At 56.1% G+C, this 20,186-nt stretch overlaps 7 protein-coding genes across 8 annotated transcripts; 2 read left to right on the top strand and 5 right to left on the bottom strand.

Annotated features, from left to right (window-relative positions):
• Positions 1-296: 296 nt before the first annotated feature.
• PRM1 (plasma membrane fusion protein prm1) lies at positions 297-3,837 on the bottom strand. 2 transcript variants are annotated; one of them, XM_047987251.1, is made up of 2 exons: positions 3,084-3,837; positions 297-2,720 (listed from the first exon to the last, which is right to left on the bottom strand). In XM_047987251.1, exon 2 carries the CDS (start codon positions 2,711-2,713, stop codon positions 572-574), a length of 2,142 nt encoding a protein of 713 aa, XP_047843235.1. In that variant the 5' UTR covers positions 2,714-2,720; positions 3,084-3,837; the 3' UTR covers positions 297-571. The 2 variants fall into 2 exon arrangements, with proteins under 2 accessions (XP_047843235.1, XP_047843236.1); XM_047987252.1 differs by having other exon boundaries at positions 297-3,837.
• A 1,377-nt stretch (positions 3,838-5,214) lies between these two features.
• ATG8 (ubiquitin-like protein atg8) lies at positions 5,215-5,697 on the bottom strand (the record flags this gene model as incomplete). Its single annotated transcript, XM_047987250.1, has 3 exons — positions 5,215-5,263; positions 5,324-5,541; positions 5,608-5,697. 3 exons carry the CDS (start codon positions 5,695-5,697, stop codon positions 5,215-5,217), a joined length of 357 nt encoding a protein of 118 aa, XP_047843234.1.
• Positions 5,698-6,688: 991 nt separating this feature from the next.
• Positions 6,689-8,957, top strand: HEM13 (Coproporphyrinogen oxidase). Its single transcript, XM_047987249.1, has 2 exons — positions 6,689-7,513; positions 7,589-8,957. The coding sequence occupies exons 1-2, from the start codon at positions 7,298-7,300 to the stop codon at positions 8,606-8,608; spliced, it is 1,236 nt and encodes a 411-aa protein (XP_047843233.1). The 5' UTR covers positions 6,689-7,297; the 3' UTR covers positions 8,609-8,957.
• Positions 8,958-10,102: 1,145 nt separating this feature from the next.
• On the bottom strand, positions 10,103-12,289 carry RPN8 (proteasome regulatory particle subunit). The gene is made up of 3 exons (XM_047987248.1): positions 11,255-12,289; positions 10,917-11,188; positions 10,103-10,853 (listed from the first exon to the last, which is right to left on the bottom strand). Exons 1-3 carry the CDS (start codon positions 11,439-11,441, stop codon positions 10,278-10,280), a joined length of 1,035 nt encoding a protein of 344 aa, XP_047843232.1. The 5' UTR covers positions 11,442-12,289; the 3' UTR covers positions 10,103-10,277.
• Positions 12,290-12,906: 617 nt separating this feature from the next.
• ADK1 (Adenylate kinase) lies at positions 12,907-14,504 on the top strand. The gene is made up of 4 exons (XM_047987247.1): positions 12,907-13,396; positions 13,483-13,535; positions 13,606-13,760; positions 13,830-14,504. The coding sequence occupies exons 1-4, from the start codon at positions 13,249-13,251 to the stop codon at positions 14,284-14,286; spliced, it is 813 nt and encodes a 270-aa protein (XP_047843231.1). The 5' UTR covers positions 12,907-13,248; the 3' UTR covers positions 14,287-14,504.
• A 404-nt stretch (positions 14,505-14,908) lies between these two features.
• On the bottom strand, positions 14,909-18,139 carry JDV02_005910 (uncharacterized protein). Its single transcript, XM_047987246.1, has 7 exons — positions 17,738-18,139; positions 17,393-17,680; positions 16,072-17,312; positions 15,543-16,005; positions 15,362-15,448; positions 15,117-15,279; positions 14,909-15,063 (listed from the first exon to the last, which is right to left on the bottom strand). Exons 1-7 carry the CDS (start codon positions 17,816-17,818, stop codon positions 15,047-15,049), a joined length of 2,340 nt encoding a protein of 779 aa, XP_047843230.1. The 5' UTR covers positions 17,819-18,139; the 3' UTR covers positions 14,909-15,046.
• A 1,123-nt stretch (positions 18,140-19,262) lies between these two features.
• Positions 19,263-19,622, bottom strand: JDV02_005909 (uncharacterized protein; the record flags this gene model as incomplete). The annotated part of the gene is made up of 2 exons (XM_047987245.1): positions 19,263-19,377; positions 19,438-19,622. 2 exons carry the CDS (start codon positions 19,620-19,622, stop codon positions 19,263-19,265), a joined length of 300 nt encoding a protein of 99 aa, XP_047843229.1.
• Positions 19,623-20,186: the final 564 nt, after the last annotated feature.

Here is a 20,186-nt window from a genome sequence, read left to right as displayed (position 1 = left end):
TGCATCGGCGCCCCACCTTGCCGGACTTGCCCAAAGCAGCATTTCTGTGTCTTTTTTCCTCGACTCCGTTCCTCGTTAACTATTAACTACGTACCTTATTCACTTACTCGCTCTCCATCGCCATCTGCGGCCGCTCCGGCCTGCATCAATCCCATGCAATGCACGTCAAACTAGCGGCGCTCCACCCCCGAATATCCTGCAGCATGCGCCCAGCCTATGCCATTTTCATGTCTGTCGCGTCATCCTGCAGTCACAGTCACAAGTGAACACCGAGAAACCCGCGTGATGGAGAAGAGGCTGTACTTTGTATATTCTGTATCACAGACATCAATCGGTAGAGCCATGTGCGGGTGGCCTTGATAACGATCCAGACTAACCTGAATTCGGCCTGAATCCAATAGGAAATCATTGCAACCCGCATTATCCCAAAGAGCCATGTTGCACTGCCCACCAACCAGTCCACGCTTCTGCGGCCGGGTTCAGCTCGGCCAACGCGACACCCTCTCTCCCGTGATCAATCCTAGCCCAGTCTGATCCATCTATGGGTATCACTTATTTTCGCCCTCCCCGCTTAGAACTTGTTTCTCGCGTCTGGCGAGCCGCCGGGCCAATCTGTGTCATGCCGCGCATCATTAGAACGGGCTCCCTGGCCGCCAGACATCAACGTCTTCTCATCTCGCGCCTCCCAAGCTGACTCATTGACGGGGTCAGTTGTCCGTGGGCTCAGAGGCAGCCGGTCCTCGCCGGTATAGCGCATGCCACCGTTGGCGTGCGGCTTATCTGGCATTGCCATGCCGGCCAGAGTTCTTGTTACACCCATGAGGACGACGATGACGTAAATAAGGAGGATGCCGGTTGAAATAAGAGCCTCTTGGACAAGGTTGTCATACAGCCAGCGCGTGACATGCTGAACGGCTCCCGACACCTCATCCGTAGTGACCGATGACGGCGACGCGAGAAATGTGTTAAGATCCGAGTCTCCCGAGATCGACTTGTTGGCGCCCATGCTGAAGGTGTCGTTGTCGAACATGGGGAAATTGACTTGTGCATGGTCATGCACCCAGGTCAATCCCTTTTGTACGCTCTCGAGCTTAATCCCGATGACGCAGTGCAGCACAGCCTTGATTGGATCAAGGAGAATGGTGCCGTTGAAAACGGTCTCGAGTCCTTCCTCCATGGTATCCAGGAAAACATTGATAGTGTTGTTGACTGCGTCCGTGGCGTTGACGACATAGACGAGAACCTCTTTGTTGATATCGTCGTTGAGTCCCTTGACGACACCGTTGGCATCGGCAGCCCACTGGTCTGACACGTTCTCCAGCGTCTTGACGACTTGGCCTGCGAACTCTCCGACCTCTCCGGCAAGAGCAGGTACCTCCTTCTCCACCACTTTGAGAAGGATAAACTGACAGAAGCACGAAAAAAAGCCAGCCAACGCAAGCGACAGCACGAAGATGGCAGGCACCGATGTTGCATAAGCAACGCACCATCGCGTAAGAATTTGTCGGCGTCCACTAAACCTCGATGCCAGCTTAATACCACATGTGGCCGTGACGGGTCGCGATGCAATGTAGACGACATCCATCTGATCGTACTGGTTCTGGGCGATGATTTTGGCATTCTTTTGCTGCCGTCGCCAGCGGCGTATCTCGAACCAGGCCATCGGAACTATGGCAGCGACGGCCAATATGGACAGCAACACCACAAAGGCAATCTTGGCTTTCTGAATAAGCTCAAACAAGCGCGTGAAGAAGCTGTTCAGCTTGTCGTTATCCGAGCAGAACGTGAGCTTCTGTTTCTGCGCCAGAGGGAACACGTCGCGGTCAAACTTGTACGCGCTGAAGCTCTTGTTGATGCCATCGCGGGCCATGTTGAAAGGAATCGAAATGGCTTGTTTGGTGAGGTTCTGGACTTGTTCAAAGTTTGGGAGGTCCTTGTCCAACTTGCGAACATCCTTAACGAAGTCGTCTGAGCTGAGGTTGAAGGCTTTGAGGTCATTGAGGGGCTTGGAGAAGTCAATTTTGGGTATGTCCGGGGTGAAGTGTCCAATTATGGAGTTTTCGATGCCATCCGTGATTTTGTTGATGGCCTTTGTGAGGTCGCCGGCGATATCCTTGATTTCAGTTGTAGCCCCGTCAATGACCTTGTTGAACGCCTTGGTCGCGTCCTCCGTGACCGAGGCAACGACACCGAGAGTTCCGTGGACGAGGGCGGTTATCAGACAGACGTATGTAGCCGTAAGAAAGTTGATATAGAAGATGATTATGGCCTCAACACCTTCCAGGACAAGGTCGAGCCCCTTGACCATGCCGTGAACGGCCTTTTCGATGCCACCCGCGGCAAGGTCGTTGACGCCGACAGACAGGTAGTGAGGCATCGAAGCCATGGCGCTACCAATGTCCTCGACTTTGGTGCAGGCAGAGAGGGCCTTGGTCTTGGCGTCGCCGACATTATCGTTAAGCTGAGCAATCAAGATCACCACGCGAACAAGAACAAGCAGTAGGAGGATCGTCCAGCGGTTGATCCATATTTGGGAGAGTCGCGATGGGAGATTCAGATAAGGCGTGATCGATGACGACGTGGTTGCTCGTGCCTGTAACGTCTTGGGCATTTGGCTCGTCTCAAACGAGTCCGACTGGGAATGAAGAGATGCCGGGACGTCTGGATACGACGGGGCCGTCGCGGCGTTGCGTTTTCGTGAAGAAGAGAACATGTTGGGTCTATTCATGAGTGATGAGAAAATTAAATCACTATACGCCGGCGACGAGGGGGGAATAGAAGGAGAAGAAGAGGGCCAGGGGGTGTGAGAGGGTGAGTGAACGGCACGAGGGTTGACCTTTTGCGCGGGAGTTTGAGTAGCGGAGAAGTAGAGAGAGCAAGGGAAAAGTGACGATCACACAAAGGAAAAGAATCTCTATTGTCATGAATGCATTGTAGTTGCGTCAAAGAAAGCGAGAATATGATATCGGTGGGAATGGAAGAGGGAGCAAGACAATAGGTGAGAAGCTGCTTTGAATAGCCGCTACACACAGACAAACTGTTTGAACAAGGGACTGATTGTAGGAACGGCTCAGCCGACTCACCTGAGTCACTGCCACAGCGGCAAGCACCAATTGACTGGACCTGCAGCGGCGGTGTGTTTGTCTTTGGAAACGCCCTCGTGCTTGACCCGAATTATTGTCGGCGGCTGCTGGCGTGTAAGCGCCGCGACGATGTAGTGGGCCAACCAGTCAGGGACGCCGTCGGCTCGCTGTCAGGACAAGACTCTGACACGGCCCAGTCAGTAAACTCTGGGCGCGCGTCGGCGCTTGCAAAGTGAATGGGCGCCGGCCTATGCAATGATTGGCGTTGGCGGCTGGAAGCATGGGCAATGCTGGCGAAGCGAAGTGAAGTAGTGGCTCCGGTTGTCGTTGAGCACCTTGCGCGAAGATATTCCCTGCCAGCAAGCGAATGAGGCAGCGACAAACTCCCAGGTATGGCGAGTTGGCTAGCTAGCTGTCTAGCACATCTCGTTTTTTGTCTCTCGTGGCAAGGCGGGGGAAGCACGTTGAAGCGAAACGAACCCCCAACCTCTCAAGGCATCGCCATGGTGGCGGGAGGCGACTTGGCGTGGCATTTTAATAGCGTAGCGGCCCTCGCGAGGAGCTCGACGTTTGTTGATGCCAGAGACGCACGTTGACGACATGACCGGACCCCGGTGGCCATTCGATGACCCATTTCGGCATCCTCAGTGCAGGTCCGCAAGGGCTGACAACGAAGAGCATCCGTTGACGCTGGGGATTGGTGCGCCGACGACTGGCTGTGGTTTGTGTTTCCGGTTTCTGCGTCGAATAATCGTGGGTGGACAGCAAGGACCTGTTTGATGGCGTGGCGGCGCGCCAAAAAAAGACCGCCCTGGTCTGCCAATCTGCCTAAGGTACTTGCTCCTCCGAGGGAAGGTCCGAGGCAGCCAAGGACCAATGAACCACCCCACCCAGAAGGGGCGCCGTCTCTTTCGGGCCGCCACTCCACTGTGGCTAGTACCTCCACTGCCGCCTGAGCTACGTACGTCCACAGCAACCGCGCGCAGTGCCTACAGCAAGCTACAGGTAGTCAGCAGTCAGGTACTGCACTGCAGGTACTAATAAGGTATGGAGCCCGTACGTGGAACAATGGATGAATGGGATCCGTGGCGACTGATCGTCGCCCATGCAGCGCTCCTCTCCTGGCCACGAGGCAGACAGGGCCTCCAAACCTGTTTTCTTTTCTCATTTATTACAAGAAGGTCTGGAGCCAGGGCAACAGACTTCTTGCCTCTGGCCCTGCCTTTTTGAGCCCTCCACTGTTGGCTTCGTGGAATATAAGGGCTCGTGTATTAGCCGCGCTTTTTGCATAGGGGGTGGTAGGCTGTAGGCATCACGAGTACGAAAGTAGGCATCGCATCATGGTGGGTGACGTCAGCTCCCGAGAAACACACCGTGCCTCTCGAAGTACAATGCCACGCACGACATATTAGCCATGCTCCAGCTTGTAACAGCTTCGTTCTCCCGCGAGCACGTAGGGCAGGCCGGCTCTCTGCATCCGGCACCGAGTGCAAGCACAATAAGTGACTCTCCTACTGCGCCTCGGACTGGCATTCTTGGCCACGCATCTGTCAACGGGGTCGTTCAAAGAGCCAGAACCAAAGGTTGTTCTCAGATGCTCAGCCGGCCACTCAACATGGCCTCTGGGTACGTGCCCACGTTCGCATGCACGCAAGTCCATCACACCATCACTTAGAATGAAAGAATCTTCAAATTTAATCTCACAACAACAGTGCTAGGTCGTGCAGCGTCACGGTCTCTGAAAGCTAGCAGCAGTACCCGGAACGAGAACTAAGCCGCTGGGTCTGCTGACAAATTCCATAAGACCAGGTTCAGCAGAAAATCCACGCGAGAGTCAGACGTTGTCCATCCTGAACTCGCCGCTATCGGCGAGGGTGCCTGCGTCGATATCATCCGCGTCTGTTGGCCGCATGTCCACGTCATACGCCATCCTCCCGGCAACGCAAGTCGGGTGCCCGGCGCAGAGGAGTGACGTGACTCTACTTCAACTTGAACGCTGCTGAGTGAAGAGCATATACGCATGCAAATCAAAGTCCAACGTCTCGTCTGCCTGAAAAGATTCTCCACGGTGTATCCGGAACGCCAGCATCATCATCATTCCTGCCGAAAGAGGGCCACGATTTCGCATCGCCTAGGCTGAGCCGAATGTATTCTCGCCCGAGTAGGTGATGTAGAGGAACCTGCGCCCAGTGTCAGTCTCACTCAGTCTGGGTCCCGGGCAAGCACATGGCGAAACATACCCGTCTTCGTCCTTGTGTTCCTCGTAGATGCTGCTCATCAAGGCAGCCGTCGGAGGGAGGACCTCATCGACGAAGATGAAGATGGCTTTCTCGGGAGACAGCTTGATCCTCTTACGGATGACGTAGACGAACTGTCCAACCGTCAAGTCGGACGGCACCAGGTATTTCTTCTTGTCGATGGTGGCGATGTCGCTCTTCTCGACCTTCTCGCAGATGACCTACAGCAAGGTCACGGTCAGCTTCACGATCAGGTCGCAGAGTCGAGGTCTTGCATGGGGACGTACCGGGATGCGGTCGGCATACTTCTGTCGGATGCGCTCGGCCTCTGCCTTGCGCTTCTCGAAAGGATGCTCGTCCTTGAACTTGCTGCGCATGGTTGCGGTTCGGCCCAGGGAATGAGGGAGTGCTCGTCGTACGTGCGGCGGTGAGGTCGTTTGCTCTCGAGTGCGAAAAGTGTAAATGAGGGAGGGAGCTGGCGTTTCTTGGGAGATGATGCCGCACCGGATCCGTTGGTAGTGAAATAAGGATCAAGGGGGACGGGGTGGGAATCGGGAGAGAAAATGGGAGGGGCGGCTCGGTCAGTGACGATGCGGAGTGACTGAGTGGGAGGCGGTGGGAGGGGGGCAAGGCTGGGTGCTTGGGTGTGTCACCATGTGGCAGGAGGCACCGCTGCACCACGGGCAGCCCAGCACCAGGCAGGCGCCGGCTCCGTCAGCGTCAGCGGCGAGAGGACAGTGAGTAGCGCAGCACTCACTCAAGCGCAAGGCGACACTCGAGGCGCACGGGGCAGCGAGTGAGCATGCAGTGTACTTGCGTGTGGGTGTGGTTTGGCAGAGAGTTGAGGTATTCGCTTGCCCAGCTTGCAGGTCCTCGCCCCGGCACGGGACCCGACGCGCGGGGTGGAGGGGCCCGCACTAGACCGCATTCGGCTGGAAGCTTCGCGGCGCGCAGAGCATGAATCACAAAGCTACGGCAGGTGATGCGAGCGAAAAGGGTGCCTGACTTGTGCAGTCACCGCCCTGGGCGGTACGGTACCCGTTGACTGACGAGGCCACGGGATGCTCGGTCGTCTTAGTACTACCCTATTGCCCTTCGCCCTCAACCATGTCGAGTGAGGGCACGGATGAGCCAGTTACACGTTACCTACTGACGCAGCTTTCTTCTATTTGCGCCGAGGTCTTAGGTACACTACAGTGGCAGAAGGGCCAAGAACTGATGGCAGTGTCGCTGTGGGCTACTTGTGCAGCTACTCGTGCAGCCGCTCCCTGGTCGGCATCAATCTCCCATCTCCCTCGCGCGTTTCCCCTTGATGTACGCGTGCCGTAATTGAACTTGGAAGCGTCCCTGCGAATACTATACGGAAGGCGACGCTCTCGGTTCCCATGTGTCGCCATGGGAGGGAGGTTGCTTCCTCGGAGGCCCTTCTACCCAGTACCTCTGCGACTTACCCTGTGCCACGGCCCCTGGGACGACCGGTCAAGGTCGAACTTGTTCGCCGTCCGCTATCATCGTAAATTTCCTGCCCGGGAGCCTTTCCTCTTTATTTCGACAGCCGGGTTCACGATGCTGAGACACGTCCAGCCTATATCCACGGTGTTCCGGTGCGGTACGGCTCCGTTATGGCACCGGCAGAAAAGAGAAGCCGAGTCATCAGCAACACGCCACTTGGTGGAGCACTTCATGGGCCCGCATCCAGCCGCGATTTTGGGCCGTCGCCATAGCATCATCCCACTACTGGTCTCGGCAACATTCGACTACATCGTCCAAGTCCGCCATCATCACCCGGCTTCGCCCGGCCGCGCAAGTCTCAATCCGCGATCGGTCCCAGCAGCTCGTTCCGGATCATTCTTCAAAACATAGCAGTGCCCGTTGATTTTGTACTTCATTTCCAGCTTTTGGCGGTCTGCATCGGCACGGCAAAGCCATCCTCTGACCGTCCCTCGCTCGTTGTATCTGATATCACCGACCTCAGTTATGGCCTCGGCAGGGCGACAGGCTCAGCGCGCTGCGGCGCAGCTCCGGCCTCGTCTCACGGCATCGATGCCACGATTACATGGCGCGCAATTGTGTTCGGCCCGGCGGGCTGCCTCGAGCTCGACTGGTCGCACGAGCCATGGCCGCTCTCCAGTTCTCGCGCTGTGGCTCGCGGCCGCGGCAATGGGAATCGCTGCTCCACTGGCTCTGCAGTTGGTATAGAACCCCAATGTGCTCCCCCCAATAGCATCACCAGGGCCGACGCTGACCCGGAGTTCCTCCTTGGCGCAGACTTCTACGGAAAGCGTACGGCTCGACAATACCTCCCTCGCCGACAAAGATGCCCAGAAGAAGCGCGAGAGCGGCGTCACCGACGACTCACCGATGCGACTGCGCATGGAAAAGTTCATCAAGGAGCAGCAGCAGATCATTGTCAAGGAGTTGGAGAAGGTTGATGGCAAGAGGTTTCGCAAGGACGAGTGGGACCGTCCCAATGGCGGCGGCGGCATAACCTGCGTCCTCCAGGATGGCAATGTCTTCGAGAAGGCCGGGGTCGGCGTCAGCGTCGTCTATGGTGCCCTTCCCAAGCCCGCCATCCAAAAGATGCACGCCGACCACAAGACGCTCGATCCCAGCGTCGAGTCCCTTGACTTCTTCGCCGCGGGCCTGAGCATGGTGTTGCACCCCAAGAACCCAATGGCCCCGACTGTTCACCTCAACTACCGCTACTTTGAGACGGCCAAACCTGACGGCACCTCTCAGGCCTGGTGGTTCGGCGGCGGCAGTGACCTGACGCCTTCGTATCTCTTCGACGAGGACGCCATTCACTTCCACAAGACACTCAAAGAGGCTTGCGACGCGCACGACAAGACTTACTACCCTCGCTTCAAGAAGTGGTGCGACAAGTACTTCTACAACAAGCATCGCGGAGAGTGTCGTGGTATTGGTGGTATTTTCTTTGATGACCTCGACGAGTCGGAGCGCGACCGTGATAACACCTTCGCGTTCATCCAGGATTGCCTCAAGTCCTTCCTGCCTTCGTATATACCAATCCTCGAAAAGCGCAAGGACATGCCGTTTACGGAGAAGGAAAAGGAGTGGCAGCAGATTCGCCGGGGCAAGTACGTCGAGTTCAACCTTGTTCACGACCGTGGCACCGCCTTTGGCCTCAACACCCCCGGCTCTCGTGTCGAAAGCATCCTCATGAGCCTGCCCCTGACAGCAAGCTGGAGGTACATGCACGAGCCGGAGCCCAAAAGCCGTGAACAGCGGTTGGTGGACGTGCTGAAGGATCCCAAGGAGTGGGTTTAGGGCGGCCATGGCCTCCGCAACGACATATACCATTGACATGTACTCAGACATGGTCACCGAAGTAGGTTTGTGTGTAGTATCTACAATGGCGTCCAAAAATGAGAAGAGATACAGGAGCTATATTCCTGGAAGTGTATCTAGTACAATTGGCTGGTAGTCTTGGGTCTCGGATAGGAGTGGACACGCGCGAAGATACAGCCAAAAATGAGTCTCGGCCCCTGAAACTACCAGGGCATGTACGATATGACTATCAATCGAACAGCGATAATTTTAGATCCGGACTGTTGAAGAAGGGTCGCTCGTGTGTGCCACAAGGTCTTTCGGATGCTGGCGGACGAGCTGCACGGTCAGAGAGGTTACCTGCCTCACGACCTTCAACGGCCCCCTCCCGTTCCGCCGCCATCGAAACCTAACTCCCCAAATCAAGCCAAGTACCACCAACTCTCTTACATCACCACAGCCCGGAGACGGTGCATTCTGGTGAAGCCGCCTTGGAGCCAGCAATGGCATGAAACAATCCAATTGAGTGCGGATAGTCTCGACTTGTTTCAACGCGGCTACCAGCACGAGTTGAGCATGCCGACGCAGCGCCTCCCAGCTCAGCGCCAGCTCCTCGAATCGCTCGTCGTCTCCCTGTCGAGGACGCCGCCATCGCCGGCACCGTCACATGCCGACGACGAACACGTTGCCGGCGACGGCAATGCAGATGACTCTGACCGCCGCCGCCACCGCCTACTTTTGACGCTGCATGTCCTGTTTCCAGACCTCGTGCTGCCAGCCCTGGACCTTCTCGATCGCAGGCTGGTGACGCGCATCATCGCACCCGTGAAGTCTGACGCACCGCGCGGCGTTGGGACCGACGGCTCTGCTGATGCGAGGTTTGCCGAGAGTGCTCCGCCCATGGCATCATTTCGGGCCGCCGATGAGCGACGCTCGCCGGAGTGTACACAGGCTTACTTCGTCCGCTCACTTGCCGCCGCAACCCTGACTCGACAACGGGGCACCCGGGATCCTCTCTCCGCGCCGACAACTTACGCCGTACACCTAGACGCCTGGAGCTGCTCGTGCACGGGCTTCGCCCTCGATGCCTTTGCCCACTATGAAGGTGAGGTGGCGGCGATAGCCGCGGGGAAGGAGAAGCAGGCAAGCATACCCTCTCCAGCTTCGCCGGAACAAGCTGTGGCACCGCAAGAGCCTCACAGTATCCAAGCGGCCAGACGTGGTAGACTATTTGGGGGCAAGAGCTCGGATGGGCTTCTTGACCACAGAGAGGACGTGCCTTGCTGCAAGCATCTTCTGGCTTGTCTTCTGGCGGAGACGTGGGGAGGTCTGCTAGGCGCCAGAGTGGACGAGAGAGGAGCTACAAAAGAAGAAGTGGCCGGTATGGTGGCAACTATCTAGCAGCAGAAGAACCGAGAAAACAAGCAGTGCTCACTCTGCAGCCTGGGTCACACTCCTAGCTGCGGGGAGAGACGACGAGATAGCACAGCAATGCCCCCGTTGTGCTTGGCTGTCTTTGGCTCTACTCTACAAAGTTTTCGTGGTAGTCCATATACAATATAGACGGATATGGTCCAACACATGGCCCTCCGTTAGCCTGCTGACGAGCGAGTGTGGAACACGTTTAGCTGTCCATCTTTTGCTTCGTAATGCACACTCGGTCGTGACTTTATTTCTTCTTGTCCTTCCCTTCCTTCTCCTTGTCGCCATCTTTGGCCTCGCCGTTGACTCCATTGGCGCCTGCCTCCTTCTTCTCGTCCTTGCCATTCCCGTCCTCTTTCTTGGCATCCTTGTCCTCTTGCTGCTGCCGATTTTGGATCTTGTTTTCTATCAAGTCATGGAAGGCAGTGATGGCGCGGATCAGACTACTGAGGTAGATGGCCATCAGCTGGTCGTTTGTCTTGATGCTCATGGCGTGTGCCAGTTCTCCGCCGCCGGTCTTGCTATCACTCTCCGGTGTGGACAGGTTGGGGAGCAGGTTGAAGACGTCCTGCAAGTTGCCGAGAATGGCGTGGTTGACGGGGAGCTGCCCGTCGAGGACCTTTTGCAAGTAGGCGCCGATGTCACGCAGCCGCAGGTGCAAACCTTGAAGCGACTGAAGCTGATTAGTGACGCGGGTGGACAGCGTGCCGACAGCGACATCGCGGATATCCCGCAGCAAGTGCTCGACGCCAATCTCCTCGGCTTCCTCGGCTTCGATGATGGACGGAGTGTGGACGAAGGTCCTGGAGGTAGTCGTGCCGTCCTATGGGAAACGAAAGTTAGCAGCCTGGCACCCGTCAGGCGAAAAACGATGGCGACGGCTTACATCCTTGATCTCTTCGACAGCGAAATAGGCATCTGTGGGGACGCCCGACTCCTTAGGCTGCACATCAATGATGACGAGGAGTGGATTCGGTGTGTAGCGCTTGAAAAGATCGTTGATCTCAAGGTCGGAGGCGCGAAGTTTGGGACCAGAATGGTACCATCCTATCAGCTTCTCGCGGGCGTTGACCTTCTTGAACATGTCGTTCATGGACTCGACGTAGTTGTGGTCTAGAAACCAGACTGAAGGGTCCTTCTCGTCTTCCTCAAAGGGAACTAGTGAAGGCTTCGTGTCAGAGAAAACAGATCTTCAATGGCAGGGAGCACAAATGCGCGACGTACCAGCGAAGCTGTTGGACACCCTCACATTCTTGCCATCGTTCTGGCCGAGCAAGACGCCTACGACTCGCCGTTTCGTCTTGTTCTGAACGGTACGGTTGTAGTGATCGACTGCGGAGAGGAGGACGAGGGGCGCGACGGTGACGTTTCGGGTGACGAGGGAGAGCGTCTCGGCAGTCGTGGTAGGCATTTTGAGCCCGATTTTTGCAATGCCGTCGCCTGGGCTGACGGGTATCCGCGATAAAGGCTCACGAGAGCTTGGTGGGTGTCGGGGCGCTCGATTCTATCACGATAGAGGAGCCGATGTCGTTGATGCGTATGCCCCCGGTTGCCTGGCTACTAAGTTGCAGGTTTAGGACTGCAGTCATGCGCACGTCGGCCGGCCAAGCACGAGAGATAGACGAAGTAGATCCCAATCGATTGAATAGGCGCGGAAAGTCTCCTGCGACGATGTGGATGATGCGAAAGACGGGGAGACTGGAAATGACAAAGTGATGCGATGGCCAGGCACACGGGTTGACGATAGCTTAGCTCACCTTTCGCAAGTTAGTGGTGGCCGGTGGAGCCTGGGCTCTGCTCACCTAATAATGCAGGTACGTACCGGTCACACTGTCGGACGGTGAGGGAGCTTTGGGGACAGGTGCGGCCAGCGTGGACGGCTTGTCACGTGCTTCGGTAATTGTGACCGTGTCTTGACAGCGCCACAGGGAACCAGTCACATAAGGTAGAGAAAGCACAGGACAACATGACGTTGTATAGGTAGCTGAGGCAGTACGCCAGAAAAGTGCGAGAGTGGCGGTAATTGTACGCCTTGTCAAAACACACTGACAACAAAGTACGTCGTACTGGCGCGTCAATACCTAGCGACAGGAGCACCGACCACGACACCGATGTACTTCCTCCCTAGGGGCGCGCACCCGGCCTAGCGCATTGGAATATGGCCTAGGGATTGGAGGGGTCTCGTTGATAGAGTTGAGCATCAATGTTTTGCAGATACCTTGCTCAAATTAAGAGTGACAAGCATGCCTTATAGAAGACGGGCGGCGCGGGAGCACGAACGGAAAAGTTGGAATGAAATGATTACACGCAGGAGTGTATACTGTACTTCGTAGGATCTGGTGGATCTCGGGATAGCCCTTCTGAGATGCCGACCACGGAGCAAAGGAAGTGGTTTGCCTGGCCGCCGCAGTCACGCCAGCTCCTCCGCCTGCCACAGGTCCCTTCGGCCCGGCGGTAGGCACCAGCACCAATACCAAAGCTTACAAGGGCACCGCAGTGAGAAACGAGCGCCAAGTGCGACAACGTTACCTTCCGGCCATCTGATTCTGGTACAGTTGTAGACCTGGCTTGATAGAAACTGCCCCAACCTTTGCTGCGTGCAACGTTTGCGACAACGGAGTCACCTGTACAGGCTGCACTTGAGCCGGCCAGCGTGTCCCCTAATGCCTTAGTACTAAGCTTGCCAAGGGACGACCTGTGCTGTGCAGGACCCGCGGATCTGTTGCGCAACGTTGAGAGATGCAGCCAATCAGCCCCGGGCCTCGGCTGGAGCTCTGGTTGTCTGGGCAGAAAAACACTGGGGACTGCCAATACCGTACAGTACCTTACTCCGTTAGTACCTGTACCTAGTACCTAACGTTACCTGTAGGTCGGGTGTTGCAATGGCGAGCCGACCCCCCCCCCGCCAGCCCTGAAAGCTGCCCGTGCTGATTGCTGGGTTCGCTCCCCAATGCCCACCGAAAACTCTCCAGGACTTCCATCCAGGCGTGTCCACCTTTTGCCAACACTTCATTCCTCTTATTCTCTCGTCTTTGCCCGCGTTCATACCGCTTCACTCTGCGCCCAGGCCGTCGCCTTTCTGCTCTCCCTCCTCGGCCTCCGCTCGCCTGCCCACCGCGATCGAGCCCTGCGAGTTTTACCTTCCAATTGGTCCCGCCTCAGCCGCTCGTTGACACAAGCAAACAGCCCTCCACGCACCAACCCCCAAAACCGCAGCCATGGGTTTCGTCGAGGACGAGCTGAAGCAGCTCAAGGATGTCATCTCTAACCTTGATTCTCGGATCAAGAGCCTCGAGCAGCGCGCTACTGGGTCGGCCCCTACCACCAAAGAGATCCGCATGATCCTCATCGGTCCTCCTGGCGCAGGTGCGCACCCGCCACTCTCAGCGGCCCTCCTGCGCTCCCGTCTTGTGAGCCACCTACCGGCTTGTGCTGACTACATGAGTTTGTAGGCAAGGGAACCCAGGCACCCAAGATCAAGGAGCGCTTTTCTTGCTGCCACCTGGTGAGTCCGCCTGGCCGGCGAAAGCCGTACCCCGGATCATGGAATCGCGCCGCTTTGCTGACACGCGCAGGCCACTGGCGACATGTTGCGCTCCCAGGTTGCGAAGAAGACTCCTCTCGGTCGCGAGGCGAAGAAGATCATGGACCAGGGCGGCCTTGTCAGCGATGACATCGTCATCGGCATGATCAAGGAGGAATTGGACAATAACAAAGAGTGTCAGGGCGGGTGCGTGCTCAGCCCATCTCGGGCCTTGAATCCCCCTGGCCGAATTCACGCGTATTGATGCAGGCGCAGCTTTATCCTCGATGGTTTCCCCCGCACCGTCCCCCAGGCAGAGGGCCTCGATGCCATGCTCGAGCAGCGCAACAAGAAGCTCCAGCACGCCGTCGAGCTCCAGATCGATGACTCCCAGCTCGTCGCGCGCATTACCGGCCGCCTGATTCATCCGGCCTCGGGCCGCTCCTACCACAGCACCTTCAATCCTCCCAAGGAGCCCATGAAGGACGACATCACTGGCGAGCCTCTTATTCAGCGCAGCGACGATACCGCCGACGCGCTCAAGAAGCGTCTCGGTACCTACCACAAACAGACCGCCCCGGTTGTCGAGTACTACCGCAAAAACGGCATCTGGCAAGGTATTGACGCCAGCCAGCAGCCCGGCCAGGTTTGGAAGAATATGTTGAATATCCTCGAGGGGGATAGGAAGGGCCATGCCACGGGCATCCTCTCCCGGATTGCTGGCCAAAGCTAGAGCCCTGTCCGACCGACCGTTGTGTGAGGGAATGTATCACCATGACTAAAATTTGGGGTGGCTTGAGACGCATTCGACGGTCAGCTCAAGGCGGGACGTCGGGAATTCCTCGTGGCCCTCAGATGCCCCTGTAGACTTGAAAGCAGTGGAACGAATGAATGTATGTATCAATACATGACAGCCTTTGCAGTTTTAGCCGTGGCGAGCTGCTGGCAGAACCTATAAGAGTCTGGAAATACGTGACAATGCCGAGTATGTGCTCGTCAAAGAATCTGTCCAAGCCAACTATCCCAATAAACGTAGGGTGATAGTAAGGGAATCTGTGGTGAATATATGCGTGTGCTGCTGTCTATCATTTGCAGTTCTTCTCCGTTCGGCCTCGCCCACGTCATCCTCACACCGCTGCTGCTCTTGTGGCCGGTCCATCTTTCAGGGACAGACGAGGCAACGGGACGGTTACGGCCGACGACTACGGAGAAGAAGTTGGAGAAAAGCAACTGCGTCATCCAAAATAGCGCCTCGCAGTGCTGTGTAAAGTGCTCAAGAAAAACCGAGCAAGAGACAAAAAAACGCAATACGTCTCTGACCCGCAGGTCTTCCCGCCAAGACAAGGCAGAGCCGTGAGGAAGGATAAATGTATCACAGGTAAGGTACGTATTGTAGGCACCCCTATGGATGTGCAGTCTGCTGGCCCCAGGCAGGATGCGCCATCTCGTCTGCCGGGGCCGGGCGGGACGGGCAGAGCTTAACCCGTGAGATCCTATCTCCTCGGGGTCGCTGATCACAATCAGGTCAGTAGAGGTAGAGCAAGTCGCGTTGGCGCAACTGACCATTGACCATCTGCCTCTGCTTGTTCAGCCAGCTCCGCGGCGCATCGTGCCTTCGTTGCAGTACGACATGGTTGCTTTGTAGCCGGCTGGTGAGGTCGTACCAGGCTGTGGCCATCAACGCATTCTCTCTTTGCAGGTTTTTGATGACCTGATCGGTCGCAGCCTGTGAATAGATTGAGTCAGCGTTTGCTTTGGTCAGGTATCGCAAGCGTGCTCTCTCCCAAAAGGTAAAAGAGACTGAGTACCTTCTGCGCGGCAGAGCCATGACTTCCCTGAGCCGCCTTCAATTTGTGCTGCAGGTCGAGCTTCTCCTGTTCCGATTGCTCGAGTTGCTGTGGGAAATTGAGCGTTAGAACCAGGCATAAGTTGCATGGGAGACGAGAAGCTGAGGAACAAGCATTCCTGGCGCGGCTTTAGGTAACTTACCAGCTTGCGCTCCTTGAGACGGGCTCGGAGCTTCTCAATCTTCTCGCTAGACTTCTTGGCAGCCTCCGACATGTCCGAATCGACATGATCCGTGGGAAGCGCAGGGGTGTCGTGCAGCTCTCTGCCTTCCTCGACTTCCTTGCGCAGCTTGTCTTTTGCCAGGAGTGCTTCGATCAGCTGTGACTTTTGTGCGTCCCTCTCGCTCACTACCAAGCTGAACTCCTCTCGCAGTCGGTCTAGTTCCGCCTTAAGCGACTCGGATATGAGTTTGTCGGTGCTTTTCAGCTCGTCAATAGCCGCAGACCCTCCCTTTTCTGCGGCCGATAATTGAGCTCTTGCGCTGATGAGCTCACGTTCTATGTCGGCAAGTTTTGTCTGCAGATCGGCGGAGCGCTTGTCTGTCTCTTCAAATCTTGACTCAGCATGTACGAGCTGTGCCCGCAGCTTGATGAAAGCTTGTGAGCTATTGCGGCAACATGTCAGCACTCAACCATCTCTGTCAGGGAGCAGATACAAGTTCATGGCTCACCCTTCGCCTGTCGCATCGGTCATCAACACCTTGATTTGCTCCTGAGTGACAATGTGCTTTTCGAATATTTCGTTGAAGTTTTGTTGAAGTCTGTCCCGTTGGCGTCTTTGTTCCTCCAACTCGCGTCGGAGTAGCGCAGCATCCCCGGTCGAACCAAATGTCTTGCGGAGCAGCTCATTCTCGGCTTTGAGTCTCGATAACTCCAATGGCACGTTAGTCTGCCCCTCATCGCCGGCCGCGTTGAGCTCGTCTTCCAGATTGAACGTCCCTGAACCAGAACTGAGGCCATCGCCTTGACCCTCGGCGGCGCCACTTTGTTGCAACTGCTCTTGCAAGTCCTGGATGAAGTGCTCGTCATGAGTTCGTTGTGCCTTTAAGCGCACCAACTCTTCCTCGAGAGCCGAAACGTCTTTGATGAGCTGATTCTTCTGGTTCCGCTCGTCCCATAGGTGTTGCTCTGACTGGGTGATCATCTTGGTCAGCTCATCCTCGGCCTTTCTCGTACGTTCCCCCCTCTCCCTGTCGCTCACGAGAGACCGCAACTGCTCCTGAAGCTCGGCTCGCTCGTACTGAAGATTCTGCACTTCCTTTACCAGGCCCTGCTGCGCCTCCAGTTTTTGCTTGTAGCGCTCGGCGGTGTTGGCCTTCTTTTCAAGCTCGTCGGCCTTGTGCTTCCACTCGGTAACCTGGTCCCGGAGCTCGTCTGCTTGCATGCTCTTTTGGCTCAGGCGCTGCACCTCGGTCTCTAGCTGGGCCTTGATCCTGTCGTGGTTTCGTATGGTCTCCTCGTTTCTGGCAATGATTTCCATCTGTTCATGTACCTGTGCTTCGAGAAGCTTGATGGCCTCCGCGCTATTGGCTCCTTCCTGAGTGGCCTTGCGAAGAATCTCGAGCTCGCGATCATTCTTCTCCTTCTCGTACTTGAGCTCTTCGTGGCTCTGCTGGAGGTGTTCCAGCCGAGTTATATAGTCAGATAGCGTCTTCTTGGTGCCATCGAGCTGTTGGCGAAGAGCCGCGTTCTGCTCCTCCACAAGTAGGTCAATATCTCGGGCCTCCATCACAGCATCAATAGCCTCGTCAAGGTCATCATCATCCTTGTAACTGGCAATATCCTGCTGCATGGCGCGAATGATCTGCATGATCTCGGCCTGGTTTTCGCGATCTAGGCCGTTCTGTATCCTAGGCACATACTTTGCATTGTCAGGTCCCATGGCGGCTGCCGAGACCATAACGGCGAGAAGCTATGACCGAGGGAGAATGTGTGTAAGCGCATGTCGAGAGCAATGTAGCCGCACATTGGCACCGGAGGACCGAGGCCTACCTGGCTGATGCCCTGTGCGTCGGGGTTCTCGGCCACCGCATGGTAGTCGAACTTCTTCGCCTGACAGCCCAGTTCTGGAACCTGACGGCGAATGAATCGAAATAGGCCCTTATACACAGCCTGGATGTTGCGCTTGTTGGTCAGGTACTTGGAGGCACCCTGGCTGGATTCGAGATGGGAAGGATCGAACTCCGAGTCGAGCTCGTGGAGGATGTGTGCGAGGATGGAGCCATTATTGAGCTCGTCGAGAGACTCGGCTGTTCGGTCTAAGTCGAATACCCGGTTGACCTAATAGGGGTGCTGCGTGTCAGCGAATGCAACCATGTCCCCATGAGAAACACTGACGGCTTTCAACAGCGCGGCCTGCGCGCCGAGGCTGTAGATGGGCATCGTTCTGGATGCTGAGGGCGAGGCCGTCGGCGCCATTTGCGACGCAGAGGTCTCGCGGGTGAGGAATATGTCAGGCTGCGGGAACTCGTTATCGACGGGCTTGTCGTTGAAGGAGAAGTGCCGCCAGCCGGTACAGCATCATCGTCCGCCGGCGCATCGGCCTCAATCTGAGGAAGGCGCGAGAGCCTGAGCAGGAGTGAGGTGAAGGAGAGGCCGGGAGCACGTCAGGTAGCTCGGCAAGGTACCAGAATGGTTGATTTAGGTCCTCGGTAGGCAGGTGTCTTGTTGCACACCTCAGGTCGATCGGGTGACCATTCGCGCGGTGGGTGTTGCTGGAGACCTCGGTTTGGGGTGAATCTGAGTTCAATATTAAAACGCGTTACCGAGGACAGGTCCATTTACCTGTTTGGGTCCAGCGGCCGTCCCCTGACAAGCACTGCACGGTCGCGTGTGGGGCCACGATTGGGCTACGTGTGAATGAATGGCAGCGAGGGAAAGCACCCAACAAAAACGAACTTCAAGTACGAAGTAGGTACTTCATACTGTAGGTAAGGTACTAATCTTATTAGCATGGGCCGCAGTACGGAAGGTTAGTCCATAGTGGAAGTAAGGTAGGTACGAAGTCGGTGGCGGGCACTTGTCCGTTCGCTCGTACACTGTACGTACTTACTAGGTACGTCGTGATTGAAGAAAGACCAGACCTGAAACGAAATGGCACCCACCTCAAGGGGTATGCGACAGCGGCCTTGCAGTCAGAACCTCTTGCTCATCGTAGGTACACATGGAGGTCTATGGCAAACCCTTATTCCATGTAAGCGCGACAGGATGCGGACAGCAAGCTACACCAGACAGCTACTCCCTCTCGGGGCATTTGGTGTTGTACGGATGTCTCAAGCGCTTTATATCCCAGATATTCGCATTCTGCATGCTTTCGCCATGGCTCAGCCTTGAGCTCTGTCTAGGGACCCTTCCATGTAACGGCCATATTTTCCCGCTCGCACCTCCAGTCTCGTGTCTGGAGTACGTCTCGTCTCTTCGTACCGAGTTTGCAATGGCTGGGGCTGTCCCATCCAGTGCATGAGATGAGCCCGGGTAACCCCTGTGCACCATACCAGTAGCCACGCCCACGCCACACTTTGAAGTGGCACTTTGGCTAGTCCCAGAAACCAGGCAGTCTATTTTATCGGACTACTTCATAGAAGCGATGGTGATCGCCGTTCCATCGGCGGGTATCATTGATTGGAAAAAAAAAAGAGAGAGAGAGAGTTAACAGAGTTGGAAGAAGACAGCAAAACAAAAAGAGGACAAAGCCATCGCTCCCATCCAGCTTGCACATTGGTAGACAAGAACTTTGACGACGGCCTGCCTGCAACACCGTCCATGGCCACGCAGCCAATGTCTCTTGGCGTGGCAACCAATCTTGGCTGGATACCATCTCATCGCTATCGACCCGCATCATATATTTTTCTTGGCATGACGATCAGTCTTGGCTGGATACCATCTCATCGTTGTCGACCCGCATTTTGTATTGACTCTTGCTTGCCGTGACCTGTACGCTTTCTAGGACCTTCTCGGGAGCAACGACGGCAAACCCCCTGGCATCATGTCAGTCTCAAAAGATAAGCACCGCGTTCGATTCCTAGCCGTCGACGTACTTGATGATTGTATAAATGTGGGTTATCTTGCCGCCGGCTTTGACTATGGACTCTTTGGCCTCGTTGACCACGGAGTCGGGTGTTTTCGGATCGTCGAACCAAATGATTGCCGACCGCTTCTGATCAACTGCTAGAGCCCCGGGGAGGATAGCGAGTGCGGCGACGAGTTGGGGGAGGAGTCTCATGATGAAGACTGGCTGTAGATGATGGCTGGCTGTCGTTGATGACTGGGTCTGTAGATGATGGCTGATCGGTCTGTGGACGAGTAGGCAGGTACTGAAATGGCGCCCGTGTCTTGTTGTTCGGGCTCACGGGTACGAGGAGCAGGTTGCAGAATCGGAGATGGCTGTATGATGAATCGCGCCGCGGTGAGCGAGATACCAGAGCGAGTCGTCTAGGAGAGGTTGGATGTGAGGATATAAAGGCGAGCGGTGGTGATGGTATCGGTGGTGTGAGGGAGGGTCAGGTCGGTACTAATGAAGGAGGCCAAGCGGAGGCGCTAACCAAGTCCCTTGGTAAGCGGCTCGGAGATCATTGCACCAAACCTAGCGTTCCACGCTGTGGCTGCCTGGTCTGCTGGCCCTTCCGCAAGTACTCAGTCCCTAATTTTAGTGCACGTTTTAGCCACTTCCAAAGTCCATCTACTTTGAGCCGATTTGAGTCGCCGCGGGGGAGGAGACTGTGATGGGACCATGCCCGATTTGGGAGGTCGTTCATTCCTAACAGTCAATGAGAACCGATCAGCTTGA

Source organism: Purpureocillium takamizusanense, chromosome 5 (genome assembly GCF_022605165.1).
Source record: "Purpureocillium takamizusanense chromosome 5, complete sequence".
In the NCBI taxonomy this organism is placed as follows: Eukaryota; Fungi; Ascomycota; class Sordariomycetes; order Hypocreales; family Ophiocordycipitaceae; genus Purpureocillium; species Purpureocillium takamizusanense.
The sequence above is the reverse complement of the archived record's forward strand: the minus strand, read 5'-3'. Positions and strand labels throughout refer to the sequence as shown.